Source organism: Megalops cyprinoides, chromosome 1 (genome assembly GCF_013368585.1).
Source record: "Megalops cyprinoides isolate fMegCyp1 chromosome 1, fMegCyp1.pri, whole genome shotgun sequence".
Taxonomy (NCBI): Eukaryota; Metazoa; Chordata; class Actinopteri; order Elopiformes; family Megalopidae; genus Megalops; species Megalops cyprinoides.
The window spans coordinates 44658572-44670619 of record NC_050583.1 but is presented as its reverse complement, the minus strand read 5'-3'; the positions used below and the strand labels follow the sequence as shown (position 1 = coordinate 44670619).

General features: G+C 40.9%; 1 protein-coding gene across 7 annotated transcripts in view; it reads right to left on the bottom strand.

Annotated features, from left to right (window-relative positions):
* Positions 1-12048, bottom strand: part of si:dkey-28e7.3 (trafficking kinesin-binding protein 1) — a 39281-nt gene that overhangs the window by 11473 nt on the left and 15760 nt on the right. For 5 of the 7 annotated variants that reach the window (XM_036538527.1, XM_036538536.1, XM_036538560.1 and 2 more), the window contains exon 1: positions 346-774. In XM_036538527.1, the coding sequence (XP_036394420.1) occupies positions 346-454 (109 nt within the window). In that variant the 5' untranslated portion in view covers positions 455-774. Of the gene's footprint in view, positions 1-345; positions 775-8617; positions 8813-9388; positions 9682-12048 lie in introns of those variants that run through there. The other 2 variants (XM_036538544.1, XM_036538552.1) reach the window with 1 other exon arrangement.

The following is a 12048-nucleotide window of genomic DNA, read 5'->3' as shown; positions in this document are numbered from 1 at the left end:
AAAAGTCAAAAGGCAAGACCCTATGCAATTAAATGCAAGAAACAAATGCTGGCCTCACTCTTTCTATTACTAGCTCAACCTGTGAGGGACAACAATGCATTTTAAAGTTGGATTCACAAGCAACAAAGCAGTCAGATGCAACTGCTGTGGCTTTCCTATAGAGACAGCAGCTGCTGCCTTAAAATTTAAAAGAAGTTTCTGTTCACAACAAATATTCAAAGACAAATTAATAAAATACAGTGCAATACAGCCAGCCGTGCTGTCTATCATCCTTCAACACCATCTGCACTGCCGTGTTTGGGACATGCTGTGAACACCCCCCCCCCACCTCCTCGGTGTCCATACCTTCCACCAGCTCCCTGCATAGCGCATCTGCATTGTCCTCCACATCCACTAGGTTGCCATTACACTCCTTCTCCTTGTCATTGGCAATGGAAGTGCTCCATACCTCCATGGTGACAGAGCTGAAGCCCTCCTGTGGCTCCTTTTCCCTCAACTGAGGTGGTGGTGGTGGGTCTAGAACCTCACCTCTACTGCCACACAATCTACTACTGCGGTCTGGCGCCCATTGCACTGTGAGCACGTTGTTGTGTTTAAGTGCCCCAGTACCCTTTAAGTACCCAATGCCCCTCTCTGGCTAATGCGAATTCCCTCAGACTGACTAGAACAAGCTTTCCCTACACTTATACTGTCATACTTGTTTATGTTCACCTGCTACACTGAACTAGGAGCAGAGAAGTGGAGAAAAGTAGGGGGAAAATGGAGGGGGGTTATACAAGCAGAACACCACCAGCCCCACAAAGACCTTTTCAATTTGGACTAAAAAAAAAAAAAACATTTCCCCTCTCTTTGCCAGCAAACCTGATACATAAATTTTCAAATACTAATTCAAAGATGTTTCATAAAAAACTGCTCACAAAAACTCCCCCTTCCCTCTGCATACAGTGAGAAATGGAACGGTCCAATATTCCATGGTCATTGTCTCCCTGAGCACGTAACCATGCTGCAGTGTCCTGGCCACACCCCCTTCTAGGGAGAGAGAGCCGCATGCCCTCACATTAACTCAGCAACTGTGTGTGCGCATGCGTTTGATATGTACCACAGAAAACCAAACCATTGGGTAGGGATCATATTCCACGAGTTTCAATATAACATTTATCTTTACATGTACTGCCCCAACTGAGCTTCAGAGGGCAAAGAGGAGCCGCTCCCTCCGTACCTGCAGCGTAAACACTCAGTGTATATGTATAGCACGCCCTTCTCAGGAATGCAGGCATACTGTAAAACTGACTCCTCTGCAACTGCCTGTGCAAAGTGAAGGTGTTTCAACACATGCACACCCATGGGATTAAGCTCACAGCTGGCTGGTGTGAACTGCTGGCTTAACAGCAGTTCAGTTTCTACAGCAATACATTGGCCATGAGACCCATCTGTACAGAAACACGGTGAATTTACAGTTTGATTAGAATGAAATGAAAGGGGGGAAATGCAATCAGGATATAAAATTCTGCAGGCCTAGGTAATAACGGATCAGTCAATGCAAGGCAACAATGTATCAATCTAATTTAAGTAAATGTTTACTGCAGACAAAATCAAATCTATTTTCTGCGTGTGTGTGTGTTTTTGTTTTTTTTTTTTTGTTTTTTTTTGAGGAAACAGAACTCAGTAGGATGTTGCATTTGAAATTAAGCTGTAGAACGCCAATCAAGAAACCAAACAAGTATTGTTACAAGCATTATTACAGAAATGTGATACAGAAACGTCCAAAACCGTAACACCATAGGGCTACTGCTGATACTGCCCCGGCTCTGCACTGTGTTAAATATTAACTCCCTCCTCATCAAACTTTCACTCAGGGAGAGCAGACGCCAAGTCTGGTACAGCATGCATAAGGGGAAGTCACAGTCATTGATTTTTACAATTCTGATGCCCACTGCTGCCATCTTACAACCAACGTGTCAGCCAAACACAAGGCCAAAGACCTGCTTCTTCTGCCTTGGATGTTAAACATCTGATTGAAGCCTTCACAGCAGATAAATAGTCAAAAATTGCTGATTCTGAGCCTTAGTTTATTAACAGCTCCCACAAAATCAGAAACCTTTGGACTGGAAAGGTGTACATTTTCGTTACAGGACTTATGAGCTTTGTTATATCATAGAATTTTATTTGTTCTCTAACAGGGATGAATAAGAATTAGCTTGAAAGGCACAATAAATATTGATATGAGAGGCATTTTGCAATGGGAAAACAAGTTTGATGGAAATCAGTGCAATGCTATTTGTAGGTAACATTTTAAAATTTGACAGACCCAACCCTTGGACGGTCATTATTAATGAAGGCACACAGTTTATAAATGATTGAAAAAATAAACAAGAGTTGAGAACACACACACACTTTCCTATCACCTATCAGACATAAAAGTGGTCATGCCCACTTCAGTGCAACATTAATATCATTAATTAGTATGTCTGCAAGGGTTATGTTGATGATTCACATGGGCAAGGAATCAACTGTGCTCTACTCGTAGCAAGTGACCTGAACAGAATGACCCCTCAGGTTACTGAGATTTTCTCTCTAAGGTGGTCTCTGGTAAACGTAAGATGGGTAGTTTGGTTCTTTTTTGACAGCAGATGCTTCTTCCTGGCAACCCTCCTATGAATGCCATTTCAATTCAGTGTTCTTCTTGTTGTTGAGCCATGCACAGTTACCTGAGATGATGCAAGGGAAGTCTGCGGATCTCTAGATGTTGATGTTATGTTTGGGTTGGCTTTTACCTGATTTATTATTTTTCTTGTGGCTCTTGAGGATATTTTGGAAGGGCATCCACTTCTAGGTTAAGTTGCCGTCATGCTAAGTACTCTCCATTTGTAAATTATTTGCCTCACAGTGGCTTGATAGAGCTTAGGTCTGAGCCCAGACTGATGTGCTCTCACTACCTTCTTCCTGATGTCCTGTGAGACCTCCTTTCCTCTCGTCATGGTGTGTTTGCATCCACATGTACAGGTAACACCAAACTGACCATGTTTCTTATCTCTATTTATCCTGCCCAAACTCTCTCCTAAAGATCTCTCATCTGGTTAATCTGGTACCCAAATATTTACCCACCTGATTCTATTTCCCGACTTGATTCTACCAATGCAACTTGGGGTTCACTTATTTTCTCACCTGCACTAATTACTTTTTAATTTTGCTTTTCTACCACATGCACGCTTTCCTCTAAACCAACATTTGGAACTGGTAAATATAAACCTCTTACGTCAGATAAAAAAGACTGGTGGTTCTTAAACATTTCATGGTAATGATAAAAAAAAACTATACTTACACAAGGGGTTCACATACTTTCAAGCAGCGCTGTACATGTAAATTAACCAGGTGTGCAGATGCTCATTATGAAAAGATCATACTTCTACTTTCCACTATGTGAAAAAAGTTAAATGTCCAGAGGGAGCAAACAGAAGCACAAGAGGCAGACAAGCAGAGCAAAATATCCACATGAGGAGAAAGGGCTCGTGAGTGTTCCTGTTGCATGTGACAGTGCTACCTATTCCCAGCTTCAGGTGGTGAAAAATATGGGATCAAAATAGTTAAAAGACTCCAACTCAGCCAGGAAAAAGACTCAGATCAGAGGGGGGAGAGAGAGGCAAGTTGCCATTTGTAAGCGTGCAGTGAATAATGTTAATATGGGAAAGATGGAGAGAGAGATGGGGAGGGAAAAGAAGATGATGCCCAAACAGTTGTGTAGCCCACAAGAGAGCAGCTGAATCTAGGCTGTGCAGATGGCAGTAACTGTTCATCCTTCAGCCACAGTAAGGAGATTGGCTTGTCTTAGGAATGGCCACTGCACTGGGGTTTCCTTCAACCAACAGAGTCAAAAATACTATCAATACCAAGCTAAACCAAGCTAAAAATATAGTCTGTGGTCACCCTGATGTTTAACCCCATCTTTTTCCCCCACTGAATAATATCAAAAGCAGAAATCACCATAACCAATAGCTGGTTTAGGAACATAGGCTACCGCTCAAGGGTGACCTCTGGCTAACTGTATCTTCCCTCAGGCTAGGGGAAGTTCGCTGAGAGGCCATCCTCACATGGGTTTCAGGGAGTGTCTCATGGGTGACATCAGAGCAGCAAGAGCTGCTCTGAAACAAGCCCAACTAAATATAAGTAAGTAGTAGCCTATTAAGCAGCTTGTGCCCATTTGCATATGTGCCTACAAATCTGGGAAGACAGGATCTGGATTAGGCTACTGCTCCAATCTCCTCAAGGTAAATCTATGATAAATCTACAGCATATTATAGGCCCTGGGGGGCAGTGAGGGAGGACATGGGGCAGAACTTATTAAAACACAATGTTCATGTCTCATTTCAAGGGGTCAGCTACTGTTTTCATCTAGCAAGCAATGTATCCTTTAAGAAATGCTAATGACATACCTGCTTATTTTTATGTGTAGCAAACATATAATACCCTCTGCTTTTCTCTTTTGAAATAATACAGGTTTTCAGAGTTTGCTGCAACTCTTTAGTTAATGCCTGCTGTAAGCAGAATGTGCATACACTAAATCTTTAATTCCAATTTTCAAGCTGCTGTAACCCTATATATACTGTATTAAATGTGTTATTGTGTGCATTATTTACAGTATAGAACAAAAAGATCACCCAGGGAAGGAAACTAGAGTAAGAGTGACTTAAGTCATACTATTGAAGGTTTGTCCAAACTTTTGACTGGTACTGTATATCCAACAAAATGGGACGTTTGTGAATAGCCGATTTCGCATTGGTTATCTGTCAATTCCTAAGTTAAGCACTAAACAAGTGTATAATCAGGTTGTTAATGGAAGTTAAAGTTATTCTCCTATTGTGTAGAGAGTAAAATGTACAGTACCAGTCAAAAGTTTGAACACACCTTTCTTTCTTTATTTTGACTATTTTTCACATTTTAGAATTAGACATCAAAACTACGAAATAACACACATGGAATTATGCAGTGACCAAAAAGTGTTAAACACCCCTTATAACAAAAATCTTATATTTTAGATTCTTCCAAACAGCCAAAAATAGTTAAATTAGAATTATTAGAATTATTATTTTTTTTTTTGGAAAGAAATTTTAACTGGTACTGTACATTCTGCTATATAGTTAATATTATTATTATGAACTGCTTTTAGTATGACTGCATTATAGATTCTGTATTGCTAAATACAGCTCAAACTTGTTTTCTATAGTCACCCACAGAAAAGTGGATGTAAGCATCATCTTACAGCCCTAATGTTTGTACTGTAAAAGGTGTGACTGCCATTTAATTCACTGTAGATGAGATAACAGTTGAGGGGAAAGTTCATGGGGCGGGGGGGTCTGAATGAGTGCAGAGCGCGAAGCTCCAGAGCTGCAGCTCAAGATGACTTTACATATTCGGTACCTTTCTCCTTTCCACACTGCTACCTGCTGTTAAGGAAGGTCACTCAGGGCAACAGACATGCTCAAACTCCAGGAGATCTATCCCTGCATTTTACCTTGGCTTTCACTTCCTTATGCACTTCATTAGTGGGATAACAGAGACTTTGGACCATAGCTAACCATGAATAGTTGGCAACTGGCTACTGTACGTCTCACTATTGCAGTCCCTCTGAGGAAAACGTGATAAACAAGGCCTAGTGCCTCCATCTGAAGCCTCTTAGCAAAGACCCACATCCAGGCAAAACAAAAGAACATCAAAACTGTTGTTTTAGTGGGACAGACACAAAAAAGAGAAAGAACTGAAAAGAACTAAAGGGTCTTTCTCTTTTGACGGAGCTGCATACTGTAAGGTGATTACACTTCACATGCAGCAATGAGGTGTTAGCTATGAATTATCAGTCACTGATATTGGTTATTCCCTGTTCCTGTGCATTTGATTTTTGCACTGCAGTATGTATTGTGCTTATGTAAGAGGATGTTATGTTATTTAAAAACAATCCATCCATCTGGTCCCTGTAACAGGTCTATAATACTGTAAACTCTGACCTAGGTTCGGTGAACAAAGCCCAGCCTTTCTGTGGAACATAATTACATCTTGAATTTACAGTCACTCCTAGAGTGGTTCCATGTGGCCTCACTGGAAATGCATTTTTCTTTTCCTATTATATAAAATTCATTTCATATTATATAAAATTCATTCTGTAAAATTTTACATGCATTTAATCAAGGCTTAAATACTCAGGCCCAGGCTCCGCAGATGAGGACTTTTTTTCAGCTTGTTATTATGTTGAGAATAACTCACTCCAAGCCATAATTGTACAACATCATAGAATGATCATATCAGCGTTACTGCTGGATATCTATGAATGCTTATTATGAACATTTACGTAGTAATTAGCCATGGCAAGAAAGCTAAAGAGAACCTGGGCCAAAATTTCATTGGTCCCTGTAAGTCACACCGACTGACCATACTGTATATAATGATCTGATGGTGTTAGATAAAGGGATAGTAAACCCCAAGATATCTACATATTTGAGTTGTTCCTTAACGTACCGCCATATTTGATTTCAGACTCTTTGCAGAACTCTCAAGGTAAGTTTAAGTAGCTGTCTTGGACCAGTTAGTCCATTAATATTTTATGGGGATTTCAACATTTGGTAAGTTTTCAGCTGAGATGGCAATGATCCCCTCCATCTTGCTGCTTTCTGCCTGCGGTCCCCAGTAGACACAGCAAAGTAGTCTGAGCATCTTCTGTCCATTCAAATGCAAAATGGGGTGTCTCTGAAAAACCCTTCAAGTTTTTCAGCCCTTTGTCAAAATAACTTGTTTCACTTTGGCACGAATTCTTAACATTGGTTAGGAATAACATAAAATTGTGGTGAAAACTGTACTTTAACATTAGCCTACAAGCTGTTTTTACTAATAAGCTACACTTTCAAAAGAAGAGAGATGCTCAAAATACTATATTTATATACACATGAGGGTGTGTTGGTACAGAATTAAGATTTTCACTGACTTCCTGTCACTGACTTGCTTCCCTCTAGCAAAGCGTGGGTATGTTAATGTGTACCTGCGAGCATGTTTTGCCATTACATTAAAAGCTGTATGCTGGAAATACAATTGGGTGGGAGGGGGGAAATGCTTTGCAGGAAAATTATTCATATAATTGCATTCTGTTCATTCTTTGCATGTATTGATTTATATATACTTATAGTAAGTGGAGCAATGAACAAACTCTTTTAAATCAATACATGCAAAGGATGACCAGAATAAAATTATATAAATAATTTCCTTATACTGTTCCACTTTAGAGCATAGACCAGCCCTGCTTGCCACTCAGAAGTAACTGTTTCACCCTAATTTCCAACAAAGTGTTCTGATTAGAGTCCTCATTTTAAGTCATTTCACATGGTCAAGAAAAGCACAAAGGTAAGAAAGGTATGATAAGCCTACTTGATTACGGAGGCTAAAAACTCAATAGAACTGGATACAATATTAACGCTTATATTTAGGTGTTGCTCTGTCTCTTGCAGAGCCAATTCTTTAATTCATGCTTTGTTCATTGTTCAAGTATAAGAGAGGAAAGAAAAAATAGCATAAGGATATTGTTAAACACTCCAGAAGAAGACCAGAAACAAATACACAATCCCTTTCATGTTTCAGAGAAATAAAGAGTACACACAAAACTATTAGACTACGCACATGTTGCCCTCTAGTGGTATATTATGGAAAGGCCACAAACATGTTGAAATGCATGGGACATGTTTCTGTCATGCACTTACAACTCATACAAGTTATACACATAAAAGTCATGACACATATTTAAAAATAGGAATGCATGCATGGGCCAATTTGTGGCATGAAATAGTCTTATATGGCTTATATGAGAGAAAGCAGACATGAGAACTCAAAGAGAGAGAAAGATTCCAGAAATGAAAGGGAGAGAGGGAGGAAAAAAGAGACAGAGGCCAAAGAAAGAGGACCAGAAAGGAAAAAAATGCTAGATATATACGCATTGGTACACATACACATACAGTGGATAGGATGATACAATATGGGAATCAAACAATGTGTTCCCACACATAACCTGGTACTTCTAAAAGGGAACTTCTAAAAGTGATCACTTACTGAACACTTAAATACATTACAAATGGCTTCCACCATAATTAAATGCTGTTCTCTTCTACCCACTGAATCTTGATCCTTTTGACATATTTGTTACACATTTAGTGAATTTTCCCTTTCTTTAACCTTAGTAATGATCTATTCATCATGTTTTTTCTACACAGAGATTTGACTAGTTTGAATGTAGACAATAACATGCTCAATGGATGCACCACTATTCAGACATTTGGTTAATCATTTATGGAAGCCATTGATTAGGACTGCACTTTAAATTCATGGTTATTAAACCAAGTGTATTTTAAACTTTGTAAACATCCATATATTGTACCATGATTAACAGACAGTTCATCATTCAAATGCAGTCAAGACATTTGGTTTTGTTCATGAAATGCTTTTGGGAGCATCAGACAGCTTGCAGCTTACTCACTGTTTCTATCTCAAAGAGTTTTACAGATATCAGATCACGTGATGGGGTGAGTGAGACCGAGAGACATATAGGCAGAGGACGAGAAGACGAATGAATGGGTGGAAGACTCACAGAAGTACTTGAGGGTCTCTTCTATCTGCTGGGTTGTAAGGCACAGTGTGGCCTCTGGAGGTAACAGCGGGGTGTGCAGCCAGTCATCATGCTCATACCCAAAAACACAGTCTGCTCGAAGAGTGTAATTAGGCAACCTCTCCGACAGCAGGCTGACTATCTCCACCTCTGGGAGGTTGGAACTATAGCACAGGTCTGACAGAAACAGAGACAAAGATGTGTAATTAAAAACGGAAATGGAAGAACACTTTCATTTTTTATGTACATGTAGTATTGCTTGTGTGGCACAACCATTTTTCTTCAAACATATGATAAACAGAACAGCATGGCACACATCAGGTTCTAAGGAGTATATTAAAAACCTACAGATTATACTTTAATAAAACAAAAATGACATAAATATTTGGAAACTTCTTGTACTCCACACAAGCATACCCACACCCACAGATGCCACGTCTCCTGAAAACAGTCTCTGCTACCCTCTAGAGACACCAGGTGGAAATACATCTAATTGAGCAATCCACAGCAAGTTAGAGCAATTTTTAGGTATTTGGCAATGACCTTGAGAGATATTATATAAGTGCTTAATTATAAACAGTTAGTAAAACCGTAATCAGATCGATGCTAACTGCTATGCCAATGCTTAGCCCAGGAAAGGTATAATCTTGAATACATGATACTTGCAATGTTATTTGTTTTTGTCACTTGTAACCATTTCAACCAGTGCCAGGAACTCACTCCATCCTAGCATTTCCATGCTGACTGACTCACCCGTGAGGGTGGACACATCCTGGCAGCCCCTGTCTTGAGTGCCTCTATCAGGGGCCTTGATGATGTCCTCCAGCAGCCCCTCCGGCTGCGCAGAGCCGGAGGGGGGGTCCTGGGAGTCCAGGGAGGCGGAGGGAGGGGGGTCGAGGTGGTGGGACAGCCTGGCTGGGGAGGGGAAACTGGGTGGACTCAGGGTGCAGAGGGGAGGCCCATTGACAGAACAGTGGCTACCTGGTTGCTCAGGGAGACAGTGCAGGCGTCCCACACACTTTTTACTGCAGCTGTCCTCGCCTAACCTAAGAAAGCATGTGTGAGAGAAAATGAGAGACAGAGTCAGAGTTTTTACACCCACTTTACTGGGATATTACATCACATCTCATAGCATTCATTAACAAAGGAGACACTATACAGTACACCCTGAAAACCAAAAGGAACAACAACAAAAATCTCTATATCCCCACACAATCAAGCCAGCAACCCCATGCAATGAAAAAAGAGCAAAAAGACAAAAAAAGGGGGACAGACGCTGAACGCCAGAGGTCTTGACCTACATTTTCATGGGGACCAGATTTACAACAAAAATGGTATGGATAAGTAAAACATTTTCTACATCACACTGATATGAATATCGTCAAGCTTTCCCCTTTACTCCACAGGGAGAGGGAAGACTGACAGCAGGGGACTCACACGTAAACACACCGGGTGCATGCCTGTAACTCATATTAAGTAGCAAGTAGCAAGTAGCAGTAGCAATTACTGCTCAAAAAACAAACAACTGACTCTTCTCAATTTTTTCCTGCAAGTCCCTACAAAAGTCACACTCAATTGACATAAATTTGTTATGCATGTCTGACACTGCTGACAGAAATGGTGCATTAAAGAAGACGCAAACAGACAATCAGAGTGGTCAATGTCATAGTTATGCTGCCAGCCACACAGTGTGAACATGTAAGCGTCCACCACAGGACATCAAAGCTATTGCTCCTTAACCCACCGCCATCACTGCCAACTGAAACTGAGTACTTACAGCTCTGGGTATGTTCTGCCCTTGACAACAGATCCAAGGTCAGCTTGCCCACCCATAATTCTAACCACAACCCTTTTTCTAAGTTAAAGTACACATGTCCACCCCTAACATGCAAAATATATTACCATGTCTGCAAATTAAAGTTAAAATGGAGGGGCTTCAACCTCCCCTGAAGGATGACAGGTGTGCCTACCTTACATATATCTGGTGAGCAGGAGGCAACAGTGGTATACAAATAAAACTATGCAGTATTTGTCTGCATCTCTGCCACAGTGAGCTTGAGTAGCAGTTACACAACTCCCCTGTGTCCCCTGGCCCTGTCTGCTTGTAAACAGCATCAGAAATAGTGTTATTGACGGATTTGGATCAGCCTTGGTGTGATGATGAAGCAAGAACTGAATGTTCATTTTCTGTGCTCATATGACACCTGCCCAAAGTGGCGGAGGCATGGACTCATTATGGTTTCATCAGGTTTAGGTTAGCTGAGGTGACAGCAGATGCAACAGCCACTTTCACAGAATTAGCACACTTGAGGGAACAGCACTGGATCAACTGCCATGACATGAGTTGTGAAAACCCAAAATACACATGCATACATGCAAAAACATGCAAATTCACATTTGCACGGCCTTGCAGGCACACATGCAAGCACACAATCATGCAAACATGTATGCTCTCAGGCACACAACCAAGTGCACACGCACACGAACGTGCGCATACACAAAAGCAGGCACAGGCATCCACACACTCAAACATAAGCACAGGCACAAACACACGTGTGCATGAACATACAGATCCACACACATACAAAAGCGCACAGCCATACACACACACTGTATGGGTACACAGAGGTGAGCAGAGGGTGCAGAGGGGGTAACTGAAGATATTTGGCAAGCTTGTGGGTAAACTGTTACTCGGCGCTGTACAAGCAACACCTCGGCGCTGAGCGAAGTGGGATTGTACCCTTGCTCTCCAGGAGCCCTGCAGCGACTCTGGGGGGAAGTACACATGCACACTGTGTTCTACTGTCTGTGACGGACAGAAAACATACTCACTAAAAACAGAGCGGAGGTAAGATTCAGACAAACAGTACTGTAAAAATGATGCTATTGTGTGGCTAACCGGTAATGTGATCAGGGATTTTGTGAAAGTAAAACACTGCCAAGCTGCAACAGAGGGAAAACAGAATAAGTATTCCAAGAAACAGGCTGAATGTGACTTTTAACGGTGGCTTGTTTTCAGAAAAAACAGGTTAGCATTAGGTTATTGTTCAAAAACCAACATTCAAGCTATGTTTCAGTCAATGGTTTGGTCATTTGAATTTTCCATCAAGCTATACATTCATATAGCTCAAGATTCAAGAAGCATTGTTTTCTGTGAATACATTTAGTGCAACAATAAAGATTCCTTGTCCCATAAATCTCGCAGCTTTTGTTGGGTTATTAACAGACTGGGTTGATATTTGGCTGTGACTGCTTAAGGTGGAAACATTATCTCAAGCCATTAAAGAAAATACTCATAATCAGACCAAAACACCAGCAGCTCCATAAAATGATAGGCTACATCCTTAGAGTGAATGACTTTGAAATAACGAAGTTCAGCTACTTAAAAGGAAACTTCAAAATTCTGTGCCTGT